This window comes from Cyprinodon variegatus, unplaced genomic scaffold, assembly GCF_000732505.1.
Source record: "Cyprinodon variegatus isolate N-32 unplaced genomic scaffold, C_variegatus-1.0 Scaffold937, whole genome shotgun sequence".
NCBI lineage: Eukaryota > Metazoa > Chordata > Actinopteri > Cyprinodontiformes > Cyprinodontidae > Cyprinodon > Cyprinodon variegatus.
Genome location: NW_015151390.1, coordinates 169,423 through 183,935, shown reverse-complemented (window position 1 = coordinate 183,935; position 14,513 = coordinate 169,423). Strand labels below are relative to the sequence as shown.

The window sequence follows — 14,513 nt, the reverse complement described above, 5'->3', positions numbered from 1 at the left end:
TATATATATATATATATATAGATATATATATATTGTTTGTTTGTTTTTTACATTGTGTTATATTCCTACTGAATAAAAAACCTTTAAACACTTTTATCCCTGCGATGGATTGCAACCTGTCCATAGACAGCTATAGATTGGCACCAGCAGCCCTCGCGACCCCGCTGAGATAAGCGTGACAGAAAATGTTTTTATTAAATAAATCAAAACCCTTTATAGCTTATGTGAGAGCTTAACGTGAGCCATTAACATTGTTGTCCGCTTGCAGTCCAGCTCTGTTCTGTTCTGAGTATCTTAAAAAGGTGTAAGGCCAGACTTTAAGTAATATCTTAACTAAATAAGAGTTTTAGATCTCAATATAACATGTTTTACATGTCAATAAAACATACTTTTAAAAGCTGTATTATATAATACTTATTATTTAATATATTTCATGACAATGCAGAGGCTTTTTAAGAATTTTTCTGGGGCCCCCTTAACACCCATTCTGGCGGCCCCCACTTTGAAAACCACTGTAATGGGTCATCGAATAACTAGCCTGTAATAGTGACTAAGATCCAGCAGGTGTCAGTATAGAGCACTCATGATATAATAGTGAATGTGTCACACTTCTTCACCAGGACTCATCTACTAATCACTATTTGTTACTACTCAACCGAGCCACGCCTGGGCAGTCACTGCACCATGAACATTACCCACATTAAAATGGGTGAATTTTCTATTTGGATCAAAGTGGCATTCTCTACCTGTTGGGTATTGACTGACGCATGCAGCTGTCTCTGTAGACAATCTGATGCCTTCAGGTGAGGATGTGTCTTTGAGTCCCAGATGATCTCTGCAGCAGTGAATATGTCATCCTCAGCACAGAAACACTGTTAAGATGAGAGCTTATTTCTGATGTCCCAGTCGCTCAGCTTACCAAATATCAGATCCAGTATCCGTTAGGTTAAGAATTGAATCTCTGAATGTTACTTTAGTGAACTGAAGTGAATTATTGTTTACTTTTTAAAAGGAATGCATTTTAAACCTTGATTACGGTAGGCCTGTAATGTAATCTGTCTCTCTAAAACCCTGCAGCTTTAAATCACCCATTCTGTTTTCTAACTATTTAAAAGAAATGTCAAAGATGTAACTTGTTTGGAGCAGTGTGCTTGTGCCCTTAGAAGGTTGCAAGTACCCGGTTCGATCTCCACAAGGTTCCTCAGCAAAACCCTTAACTCCACGCTGCTCCCTGGGCGCCACACAATGGAAGCCCACTGCTCCCCAAGGGGATGGGTTAAATGCAGAGAGTGAATTTCCCCATTGTGGGACAATAAAGGGTTTTACATTATGAAATGTCAATGATGTAACTCTGAGATCAGCTCTAAGCAGTGATTCTCTCTTCAGGTTCTGTAACTTAAGCATGCAACATTATGTTAATCCTCAGTTAGGTGTCTAATGGGCTCCCCGTCTTTTTCAGAATTCCAAAAAAAGAAAATTAAAAACAATCCACTGGACTTTGTTTCCAAGTTTGATTCGATTAGATTAATTAGATGAGCTTTATTGATCTCACAGCGAAGAGATTCACTTGTCACATATTGGCATAGAAGTCAAAGAAGGTGCAAACAAGGAGGAAAAAGGTGCATAATAAACAATATATATATACAGTATATCCAGGTATATACCGTTTATCAAGATAAATAAGGACTAAGGTGCAAGTATACCTATGTCACACACAATGAAAGACAAAATAAGAAATACGAAAAAAAAGAAAAATATGTACTATCCAGATAGCTTATATACAGGTGGATTAAAGTGTAGTAGGTGAGGAACAACGGTGAGGTAGTGGTATGACTATTCTATTCACATATATTGCACATTCAGCATATTGCACAAAATATTGCACAGTCAATAAATAAAAAACTATAATATAGCTGCACAGTGGTTTTTACAGGAGTTATTGTTGTTATAGTGCATTATTATAGGGTCTGGTGGCAGCAGGAATGAATGACCTGCGGTAGCGCTCCTTCATACAGACAGGGTGTCTAAGTTTGAAGACGTTTCGCTTCCCATCCAAGAAACCTGTTCAATTCAAAATATCAGAAATAGCGTTGAGTTTGAGGTTTTATACAGGAGCCCATCAAAACCTTGTTTTTTGTTTGGAAAACATGCAAATTTAAACAGACGAACGGGTCCACCCCCTTGGAATGGGGGTCATTTGGCTTCTTTTGTTAGCCTGCGATGCCCAATACCCGTCTAAGTGTCTGAAAGGGGGTCATTAAAGGGAATTGTTTGCCTTGCTAATTAGGGGAATTTTTAGAATGACTATTACCTAAATGACAGAGATTTTTCACCAGCATAGAACTTTAGAACTTCAGAACTTTTTCATGAATTGTCCTTATAGCCATATAAACATCAGTAGAGAAGAAACAATAATTGCTGCATACTTACCCAAATGTTTTTTTTATTTAAGAGAGTCTTCCAGGCTTGGACCAAATTTTTATTTATTTTTTTGGGGGGGGGGGGGGTGTCATGTCCGCCGCACTTCTTCAAATCTCTGTTTTGGTCCCTTGCACTTTTTACCATCCAAAAAATTATGTCAAGCACTAGCACCAAGCGGAAAACTGCAGCTCCAGATGGAGCTCGCTTCCCTGGGTTCACGCTGCCCACAAGCTCCTGATTGGCCCACCGTAACTGGCTGTCACCACTGTCACTCCTGAGAAGCTCCCTTTGCAAACATCTGATGTCCCACTGAATCGGGTCCGTGATTAGATGGTCAAACACCGTAAAGTTAGTTATATTTAACAATACTTGCATCACTCCCACTTCTAAAAGCAAAATTTAATCCATGCTTCCAGCCCTATTGCTTCTTTATTTCTTCTTTAAGTATTTCTGACATGGTAGAGGTTTTCATCATATGGTGCAGAATTAAGAAACCAACTCACGCCTCTAAAGCAACACTAATTCAAGAAAAAAAAGTTACATTAGGTGTAAGAAAAGTCAACTTCCTTTTTTAAGCATTCATGCGATCCCCTTTCGTCTGTTTTCTGCCCTGCAGTAACATTTTGGACGCCCGGCCTACAGGGGCTTATGGCCCGGGGGCCCAGAGAGTCACAGGGCCCCCTGAGCTTCAACAGCAAAATGTCATAGAAAAAGATCCCTGCTGATATCAAAGCACGGCACATTTACAGCTGAGCTTCATGAGCTCAACGTTAAAGATTTTACCTCATCTAACCACAAAGACAAAAAGAAGAAAATACTCTTAAGAGGTGAAACTGGTAGAGCAAATACATTTGGAGGAAAAACATTGCATCACACCTTAATACATAAAAGGTTAAAGAAAATTAATAATAAAAAAAGAGAAGAAGGAGGAGCAAGAGCCGCTCTCAGCTCTTTCACTGCATCTGCTATTAATTTATTCACTGCTGCCTCCTCTGGAGCGCTGAGGAGGAACAAAACAGAGCAGCTAAACGTTTGCTTTTCAACTGGGCAGGATTTCCACCATCAACCTCTAATTTGCCATTACTGATGACTGCAGAGCCTCAATAGGTATGAATATAACAAATACATTTCTAAACATAGTTTTTGTTATTTGATCTTCTATGCTTCATCCAGTAATATAATGTTTTAAAGATCAGGGACTATCTTGTAAGCAACTGTAAACATACTGTTAGTGTTGGATAAATATTTCATGGTAAAAAAATATGATCAAGACCTGCTAACATCAATAGTTGAGATGTTTTTTAAAGTTTGTGATTTTGATCATTTCTCTCATCTTTTCATACAGGTGCAGATCTTCAGTTGGATAATTTTAAGATTTTTTTTTCTCTTTAGATGCATTGGGAATCACAGTTTTTATTCCCCATATATCATGAAACGAAGAAAAGAACTTCTCCAACAAGAATGTGATGCTCCAGAACCAGCAGAACCTTCATATTCTCCAGTAAACACGGATTCAACCAAAAGCTGGGATACAGAACCAAACTTCAATCTTAATCTCAATATAAGCTCACCAAGCAATCCTCGCCCCCCTAAAGAGACCTCCAAGATGGATTCTGGGAGTAAAAAGGAAGATAAAAGTAAAGGAGGGGGAAAAACTGGTAATAAAGGAGCAATAGCTGTGGACTTTTCAATGATTTTACCAGCTGAAAAAATGAAGAGCAAAATCCCAACCTTTTCTGGCTCGCAAACAACTCAGACTACTGTCAAAAACAAAGGCAAGCCTCAATATCCACACACTGAGAATCCCTCTACATCCGAGATACAAATACATGGCTCAGCAGCACTAAGTTCCAAACCAAACAGTGTGGAGGGGAATCTCAGCCAAAGACCTATGGAAAAAGTTAAAACTGAAATACCTCTAAGTGAATATGCTAAACCAATCCCTGAACTAATGCCAGAATTGACAACAAACTCTGCAAATATCACACCAAACCTAAAGAAGCAAGCAAACAGGAAAGATGTTAAAGAAATCCACCCTGAGACATCATCAAAAACACTACAGCTACCTAAAAGCCCGAAGTTCTTCAACAAAAAAGGGGATGAAAGCAATATCAGCCCACAAATAACAAATCATACCCCAATGATGATGGCCAAAGCCAAAAAAACTGATTTGGTCAATTCAACTATTCCATTTGACCAACAAGTTGAGGATGTTAACAAAGCTCAAGGTGCTTTTACAAGTTCTGAAACCTCTCTGAGTCCAAAGCCATCCTTACTGGCAAAACCTACAGGGACCATAAACAGCAACGTATCAGGGTCTAAGGAGAGTCTTAAGGGTAAATATTCAAAGGCAATTTCTGGATCCAAAACTGCTGTCCAATCTAGTAAAAGCCTGAAAGCAACAAAAGGATCCAAAGATAGTCTGGATTCCAAATCCAGATCTCAGTCTGGGTCCAGAGATGCACTGGATTCCAAAAGCAGCAGTGCCTCAAAAAGTAGCGTGGAATCTAAGGACGGCTTGGAGTTAAAGAAGCTCCAGAGATCCAAGGCTAGTCCAAACCCTAAGCTAAAAACTGTTTTTAAAGATACGCACGATCAGAAAACCTCAAAAGAAAGCAATAAAATCCACCAAGTTTCTGAGAAAACTTCTGCTTCCAAAATGGCCAACTCAAAAAATGATCATGATTCCAGAAGTCTTCAAAGCTCCAGAGCAAGTTTTGATCCCACAATCATTACCAGCTCAGGATCTGAACCTAAGATGGGCGTTACCAATACAACTTCTCTAGCTAATCTGCCGACCTCCTCCTTAGATATGGACCTTCTCGGGGGTGTTTCCTTTTCCCCGATCTCTCGCGGAAGCATCAAGACTGCAAGTTCTGCTGTTGAGCTCAGGTTGAATCTTAAGAGTCAGTACAATCAGTCAGATCCATCAAGATCTGAACAGGTTCAGTCTGATTCAAAGTCAACGCCCATCGACCTGTCCTCTTTGAGGCTTTCTCCTGTATCAGCAAATCGGAATCCAGGATCCAGCTCTGAACACTTTGCTTCCCCTTCAACCAGATCAAACGGGGAGAACCAAAAGAGCCCAAGTTCTTCTCCAGGTAATGACAATCCAAGTGTCAAAATACAACAGAAGCAAGGTAAAACTTTATTTCAGTCATAACCTTAAAGTTGTTTTTGCGGAACGTGTTTTAGGGTGTGGAAATACCTCTTACATCTGTAGGGTCTTTATCACCCGACTCTAGTAGTACAAATGATTTGAACTTTTTTTCCTGTATAAGGGCTGTGCCTGTGTTTTGAAGTCTTTTATAGAGACTCAGTCACCCAGGGTATCCGAAGTGTCTAAAAAACTTTGAGATTTTAGACAACTTGTAGTTGCAAGTACTTAGGATCTGTGTTTTAGATCTCATCTAATCAGAAACCATGCAGTTGTTTAGAGACACTCCAGATCCGAATATAAAATGGAGTATTACAGCTGGCATCAAACATTTCTAGGTTTTTTTTCCTCAATTTCACTCTTGAACAGTGGCTCGGCAGCCATATTGAATGACTATACCAGAGCAAAACACTTGGTGCCTGATGTAAAGAAGGTTTGCGTGTCCTTAAACACCTTCCACGTGTTTGTACGTGCAGATTAGATCGTCAAAGAAGGTGCAAAGTGATTGGTGTTTGCCGTTCAGCAGACCATGTATGCAAACCATTTTTTTTTTGTGTATGTGTTTGGCTTCGCCAAAATGCAGATCATATTCGAATGACCAAATGGCACAAATTCATGGGTTGAGGATATGTAAATGGTACAATTTTCCAAAAAAGATATTCCAAAGATATTCCAAATCAAATACTCAATCAAAAATATCTGTGGTCATTGTTGTCCTAAAGGAGGCAGTGATGCAATGACATATGCTGAGATAAACATATTTGTACAGTTAGGAAAAAAACAATTATTATTAAAGGAAATCTGTCTATGCAGGCCAGCAAACATTAATGCTGAGGGACAGTAGACAAACCTGACACAATCAAACCAAAATAAAAAAAACGGACAAACTTAAATATTGTAGCATGTATATAAAAGACGAAAAAAAAAAAATTTCTTTCTCAATTTAATAAAAACCTAACCAAGCACAAGACACTGTTATGTTTTATTAGAATCTAAAGCGAAAACCTGGTTTAATCTGTTTGTATGTCAGTAGACAAATACAGCTTTCTCATATTTTAAACTATATTTTTTTTATATTTAACTTTATCTGTATTTTCCTAATTTTGTTTTTTCATTCATTTTTTTTTGTTGTACTTTTGTTTGTACTGCATTATGATATGATACACATTTCAGGGGACTTTTTAGTATTTTTTTGCTTTAATAATGATCACTTTTAGCTCCATCTCCATGGCTTTGAACCTCGTCTTTCTTTTACAGCTACTCTCAAACTGCCTGTGGATGATGCAATCTGTTCGTTTTAATGGATGGAACCAAAATAGTTTGGAGGTCTTAAAAATTTGTAACAATCTTTGTAGATCACTCAAAACACTCCCACCCATTGCACATACTGAAATAAAAATGGTACTTCCAATTTAGCAATATGACATTTTTGAAGATCAGGCCCTTAGTTGACAATGAGTCAATTAGAGTTGATGTAATTTTCACTCAACAAAGTTTTGAGTAGGAAAGTAAGCCAGTTGCAGGCTGAATATTTTTAAAGTTTACAAGCACATTAGATTGGAACACATTTAGACACTTTCTATGCTTTCCAACTTTATCAGACAAGTTGCCTTGAAAAGCATCAAGCACCTTTCTGACAGCAGATCATTTTGCTTTCATTTCAGGTACACTGGCCCCTTTGACATCTTCTAGTCCTAAAACAAGACCTGTGGTGAACTCGAAAACAGTGGAAGGATTCACACATACCTCTGAAGTTTCCACAGTTGTAAAAAGAGACCCTGGCAGTTCATCCCGAAATACTTGTCTGACCCGAGGTCTTACCTTTGACTCAATCACAAAACTAGACAATAATGCTGTCAAAAAACATTTAAGATCTAGTGAGAATAAGGTGCAGACTCAAGAAGGGTTGGAAATATCCCAAGAGGACAAGAATATTGAGAAGGAATGTCATTTGGGAGATAGTAGGAGGGAATTAGATCGCCTGAGGAAAATGGAACACCCAAGGGACACAAATATCATCTCATCACCTCGGGCAACTAATGTAGGAGAGCAAAAGCAGAAAATGCCAGTTCATGGAAAGAAGAATGAAGTGAATTGTTCTTCACCTCTTCATCCCATTTCGTCTTCATCTACTCATGCACCAACCAAGAAGAAAGTCAAGGAGACTGCAGCCAAGACTGAGTCTCAAAGACTCCAAAAACTTTCAGGAGAGCGGAAAGAGGTGGGCGTTCAGGTAGAGGTGGAAGTGGTTGAACGTTCTGTCTCTACAAGCCCCAGCCTCCAACAGGGACCTCTCACCTCATCCCTGATTGGTTCCCCCAGTTGTCAGTCATCACTTAGTTACCTTCCACCCCTCAAACATGTTTGCCAGATCGAGATTGAGCTATGCAGCCAATCAATACTTCCCTTAGTTGTACCTGAAAAGGCGAGTTCCCTTCCTGCGTGTCTGCGCACTTACAGCTTCCAACAAAACCCTGAACTAATGTCAGAGATTGGACAAGACCCAGATGTTAGCTCTGAGAGCATCTGGGAGGAGGAAAACAATGAGAAAAACCCACAGGCCAACAAAGCGAACGAGGATGGGTTTAAAGGGCAGACTGAAAAGCCTCCAGAGGTATTGTGGGACAAACAAGGGATGACTTGGGAGGTTTATGGTGCCTCTGTAGACCTGGAATCTCTTGGTACGGCCATCCAGTCCCACCTGGAGATGAAAATCCGAGAGAAGGAGAGACACATTCGGATACTTAGGAAGTCCATCTGTTCCAACAACAGCTTCACACGGTGCAAGCTGAAGAAGAGACGGAGAAAGTTTCTTGGTTGTTGCGTCAAGGCATCCACCGTGATGGACTGAGATTGATCCAGGAAGTTCACCAACTTCAAACATGAGTTTAGTTGCTGCCAGCTGGATTTAGTTCAGGAAAATTATAGAACACCGCTGTTGTTTCCCATATTTGATTTAAGTCGTAGGGTAATGGCTGTTCCAACCTTTGCAGTTCCAAATTCTCCTGAGTGGTGCCTGACTTTACACGAGTGAATAAAGTGAATGTGATTTGTCATTAATCAATGGGGCGGGATTGTTTTGGCAGAAGGTTCGCAAGCAAGTTTGATTGTGGCCGGTTTGTCAGATGCATCTTGCTAACCAGTTAGCATCTTAGTGCTATCAGGTTCCCAATGGGAAATTACATTGGGACCAAGTAGAACTAACTTGGTGACTTAGAAACGACACTGTCAAGGAACGCTATGGACAGCGGAAACATGCAAGAGGAGAAGAGTTTTGTGTCGGAGGTCGTGGATGAGTCTCCTCCGTCATACATTTTTTATTTAGAGGAGGAAATCGCCGACGAAGATGTAGTGGAAGAGGACGCCAGGGCGGCAGAAGCTTGGTTTGGTGTAGAAGGCTTCCAGCCATACATGTTTGAGCCCTTGCCTCGCAATGCTGCCAGTTTGCGTTAGCTCTACACCTGCTGAAGACACAGACATCCATCCCTGTAAACACTGGGATGGAACTCAATGGGAAAGTAAATGATTTGTGTTTCTTATTTCAACCATTGCGTATATTAGCTGCGACATATGAAACCAGATGCTATGACCGAAAAAATTTGATTGACTGATGACCGTTGATATATGATTGGCCGGATTTAGGTGTACAAGCTGACGTATAACTAACTGGACTGCATAAGATAACGAAGGAAAAAAACAGATTTTAAGACAGGATTTTTTTCCTAACTTTTGGGACAATATGGTCTGATAAAGAGTACATTTATATACATGTTTAAGCAGAATGATTTGACATTTAAATATGACTTCCCTATGACTTTAAACATACAAAGTTAGTCAACGAGGGCACTGCCTGGAAAAGAGACCTTTAACAAATATTTGACTCAGCCTCAAGAAAGTGTTCCAGTCTGAAGAGTTCAAGATACTTGCCATATTGTCTGATGATTTTTCATAAAAGCGTTCTTCACTTGGCCCTGAAAGTCATATGAAAATTCCAAGCTATGGCACATTTATCTTGAATAAATATGTAGCGAAAAGGAATATTCCCCTGCAATTTCATGGAGAAATCTTTGTAAGAAAATCACTAAGGCTTGTTCCTCTTCTTTTCCACTGTTCAGGTTTTTGTTTGTAATAATAAAGTAGAGAGTCCAACTAACATGTACTGTAGACCACATCCTGTGATGTTAGCACATGTTTAGATGTGTCTATTTCTCAAACAGTACAATGGGTCAGTACCTCAGTCTTCCGGTGTTACATATTCAGTTTTAAGCCACTAGGGTTGTTGATGTGGAGCTAAGAGGACAGCAGCTCCATTCCTTTTAAATATTTAATCGAATTTCTCTTTTATGAAACTCTGCACAAAGCACTCAAGCTGGGGCAAAAAGCTTCCAGTCGGAGAGTGGATGATTTGCTTTAAAGACGTTTCTTCTCCTTTATTTTCCTGTCACTTCCATTTCCATTGTTTTTATCATATTTCACTTCTTTTTAATTTGTCTTTCCCATTTCTTTCGCATTTTATTTCTTTCCTTTCTGTTTTTCTTTTCTTTACTTAATTGTTTTCTACATTTTCCTGACTCCTTGTCCCAGTTTTTACCTTCCATTTTCTTCATCTTGTCAGGCCTTCTTAAGCTTTTCTTTCAGTCTCCTTCTTACCTAAATCTTCTTCTACTTTTTCTTGTTTCAATGTTGTTTTTTTTCTGCTTTTTCTTGTTTCAGTTTTGAATAATCTCTTCTTTGAATTTCATATTTTCCACTTTGTACAAGTTTTATTCTACTATAAACATAGCTTTCCTTTAAGTTTCCCCTATATGTTTCCTTTAGTTCCTTCTTTCAGACATTGGTTTTTAGCAGCTAATCTAACAGTAATGGTTCCTCTGACACTTTCCTCTAACCTCATGTATTTTCTCTGTCTGCTTTTATTTTTTTGATATTTAGCACCTTGAATGTAAATCAAACCTCCCTGCTTCGTCCCTTCATCTCCCCCCTCTGTCTCCATCTCCTCTTCCTCCCTGAACCTACCCAGCCTGTTTTGTAACTCCTTCTACTCCCTTGGATGCTGCTGATGGAGCTTCATCATTTATTTAAATAATTCAGAAACATTTAAATGACGCTCATGTTAACAACAGAAACTCCACTATGTTTTATTTACACACACCAGAACACACTGTAAGGAGTGATGTATTTAATAAAGGTTCATTACAAACTCTTCAGCTGTTTTCTTGTTTTCAATTTAGTCTTTACTATCTTTTTTAACCATTTAACACAGTTTTAATGTACAAGTTTTTTAAACAGAAGAACGCGAAACAACCATTTTATGAAACCAGTGTTTAATTAGCAGTTCAGGTTAATCTAATTTTCTGTTTCACCTCATAACGCATATCTACACTGCAAAAAATTTTAATCTTAATAAGTCAATTTTTCTTAAAATAAGTATTTTTTCTTGAACTGAAAAGGTAAGTTAGACACTTTGCCAATGGAACAAGACAAATTACATTTATGATAAGAAATAACAATTGCATTGTCTTATTTCAAGTGAGTTTTATCTAATTATCTTATTTTAAGAATAAAAATACACATTCCATTGGCAAATCCTCTTACTTACCTACCCAAATTAAGAGTAAATACACTTAATTTAAGAAATCTGTACCTATTTCTAGATTGTTTTTGCAGTGTAGTAGGAAAAGTGCTTTGCGGAAACAAAAAAAATATATATTTTTAGTGAAATTCCAAAGGCCTATCTCTGTTTGTTTTATTATTATTATCTTTATTTTTTTGCTGAATAATCCTTTATTTGTTATACCAAGTTTCAACCATGCAGCATGTGGATTCTCTCTCGCCATTAATCCTCCAACTGTCTTTAAATAACAATTTTAACTCACATTAAAAGTATTTAATCAACAGTCTGCATAATGTTTTACATTTCCTAGCCTCACTATCATAACATATTTTCTCAAATAAAATGCTTTGAAATATATTTTGAAAGGGAATTAAATGCTTTGAAAGTGGATACTTTTAATTAAGAATTAATATAAACAGTGGGTTATAATATTTTTTTTATGTGTATGTTTATGTTTTTTGTTTTCATATTTTTATGTATTTTTTATTTTATTTTATTTTATTTTTTTTTGGCCCCAGGGAGAATAGCCACACAAAAAAACCTTGATGTAAAAACCACACAGGCTAAAAATACATAAAAACACAGTGGTTATAAAATTTTAAATGTCTAAAATTTAATATTAATAATAATAATGCTTTTAGGATTAAATATAAAATTATAGATTGTTGATCCAAAATACTTGGAATAAATCGCCGTAATCTGTTTGCTTTAAAGATAGAACAGTTTGAACCTGATAAGGCTAAAGAACACTTGAACTTTTTTTCAGGATGTGCCGTGCTCTGATTGGTCAGCTACAGGGTAGTTAAAACCACTCCCAGTAGTTCAGGGTGAGGTGAATAATCAGAGGGCGAGCACCACTGACTGCTCAAGGCAGCTGCTGGACACCTGTTGCCAAGGAAACTGAAACGGCGGGAAAATTATCTGTTAATGACGTGAAGAGGTTGGTTTACATGTGCTTTTGTTTTTTTTGCCATTTTTTTTATTTTTCTTTTCCTTTCAAAGTGCCTTTCTTTAAAAGAAAGAATGTAATAAGATATGTATAAATATTTATATTTTAATGATATATGTGTAATAAACTTATTTTCTACATATTGATAAGGAACCTTTTTATTTTAAGTACTTGTTTATTTATTTATTTAAGAAATAAACAGAATTATCTATCAGTTCTTTGTTTTGGGTCTTTCTAATTTTGTAAAATGTTTTTATTTTTTAAGTTTTTAAATAGTTAATTGATTTTAAATTTTTTATTCAGCCTCAATTTTTATGATTTTTTTTGGATGACTTTAAATTCTGATATATTCAGCCGTTAAAACGTATGTGCTTTTTGAGGTCTTGTCATCAGCAAGTCACGTGCTTTTGTTATTGACGCTACTCTGAAGGTCAAGTTCACCAAGAAACGTTCCATGGTGTTTGTTGCAGAGGGAGTTTCAGTCCAACTATGTCAGCGGCATGTGATCCGATCTGGCCCCGTAAAATGTAAATTACCTCACCAGAAAATGGGAAATAGTGACAGCTTCAGAGTTTACCTCGCTCGAATGGGATCAGTTTTATATAAAGCTTTTAAAATCTAAAGTCAAAGCAGAAATGGTTTTATAGGTCAGTCTGACTATTTATAGAGCTGATCCTGTTGTAGGGGACTGATACGGAAAGGAAGTGGTGAAAACGCTGAGCAGCAGGGCTATTTGTGGAACAAACATACACAAAAGGAATAATGGGCTCATAAGGGGTATGAGGAATGTAATCCCTGTTAATGTCAATAATTTAGAGGATTTTTATTTCATAGCTGAATCCGTCTTTCACTGCTGCCTCCTTCTAAATAAGAGACCCCTCGATATTTAAAGGTTAGAAGCTCGATGTTTGTAATTAATGTAATAATGATGGGGGTGCCATAGGATATATATGTTGAAATGTGCAAAGTTCCCTGGTTTAATTCCTTCATGCAAAATGTCTACAGCTGTTAAGGACAGTCAGTCATGTCGTCTCCTGTGCTGCTTAACCTTCTACGCTGTGGCCGCTTCTCCGTGGGCAGGCAAACCCTCGCCGCTGTTCAATCCTCCCTGGAGGCCTCCACTCAGTCTGGGCAGGTGAATCTGTCTACCCAGTCTTAAATGATTGTGTTGAATCATTTAAGACAAACTTAACTATATAAATAACAATTCATTTTCAGGTTATCATAACAGTTATCACTACTTTATTTCTAGATGAGGAGAGTTTTACGTTCATGCTTTGTACAGTAGCCCACAGGGGACAATGGGCTCATGCTATTCTTTTTAGGGTTTTGAGGCCATCTTAGGTTTTGCAACAGTATGTGCTCAAAAAAAAAAAAAAAAAAGACTGAGAATGTTGAGGAAGTCTGCAACTTAATATCCAAAAGGTCCCCTTTGATCCTTCATCCTCTGGTAGAAGTTAGTTATGACAAAGTCCTTACAAGATTCCTTTAGGGAACTTTTAAGGTACCTACAGAGTACATGATGGTGAATGGCTACCTATCTGTAACACATGCACCTAAAAAGAAATTATGTTATGCATGGTGTGCATAGTGTATATAGGGAGCTCTTATAGGATACCTACAGATTTTTTATGAGTTACCTCTGGTTACCTGCATGGAACTTCCAAAATACCTAGTGACAGTTACAGGGTACCCATAGTGTGCATTTATAAATGCATATGTGAAATGGATGCTTAAATGGTACCTGCAGGGTATACTGGATATATTCAGTAGCAATTGTACTTACAAGGATCCCATGAGGCACCTATCTGGTCCTTTAACTCTTGCATATTGAAATGTACCTTGTTTTTGTTAGTCGATGCCCAGTGCTTTTTATATACGTGTACTATTTTCATACGTACAACTGCTAGGGTATATAGGATGCATACTGGGTACCTATAGGATATGGATTTTCTATGGGAGGCCTCTGGAATAGGTGGTTGTTAATGTAAAGAACAAAACTGTACATCATAGGTATTCTTTGTGGAATATCTATATGGTACTTCCATAATACTTTTTGGGTCATTTCTAGGACTTTATGAAATTTAAATTTTTACCCTTCAAGTACCAATACTTGAAGGGTAAAATGCTACCAACTGTATACCCAAATGGTATTAACAGGCAAACATTTTAAAGTATTTTAAAGCTAACAAGTACTAAAGTGACTTTACATTCATGATGTATTTAATAAGTACAAATGTGGTCCAACCAAGAAGTCTGAAATATGCTTAAAGGGTACCTACTTGATATTTAGGTACTTTCAGTATTTCCCTGCTTTCCTTGATGGGCCCTATTTAAAATATTCTTACTAGATGCTTCAGGACTAGTTAGCT

At 37.6% G+C, this 14,513-nt stretch overlaps 1 protein-coding gene across 1 annotated transcript in view; it reads left to right on the top strand.

Annotated features, from left to right (window-relative positions):
- Nucleotides 1-12,031: 12,031 nt before the first annotated feature.
- Nucleotides 12,032-14,513, top strand: part of LOC107100114 (protein phosphatase 1K, mitochondrial-like) — a 9,082-nt gene continuing 6,600 nt past the window's right edge. Inside the window, exons 1-2 of the mRNA XM_015398483.1 lie at nt 12,032-12,132; nt 13,147-13,293. Coding sequence (XP_015253969.1) covers nt 13,166-13,293 — 128 coding nt within the window. The 5' untranslated portion in view covers nt 12,032-12,132; nt 13,147-13,165. The remainder of the gene's footprint in view (nt 12,133-13,146; nt 13,294-14,513) is intronic.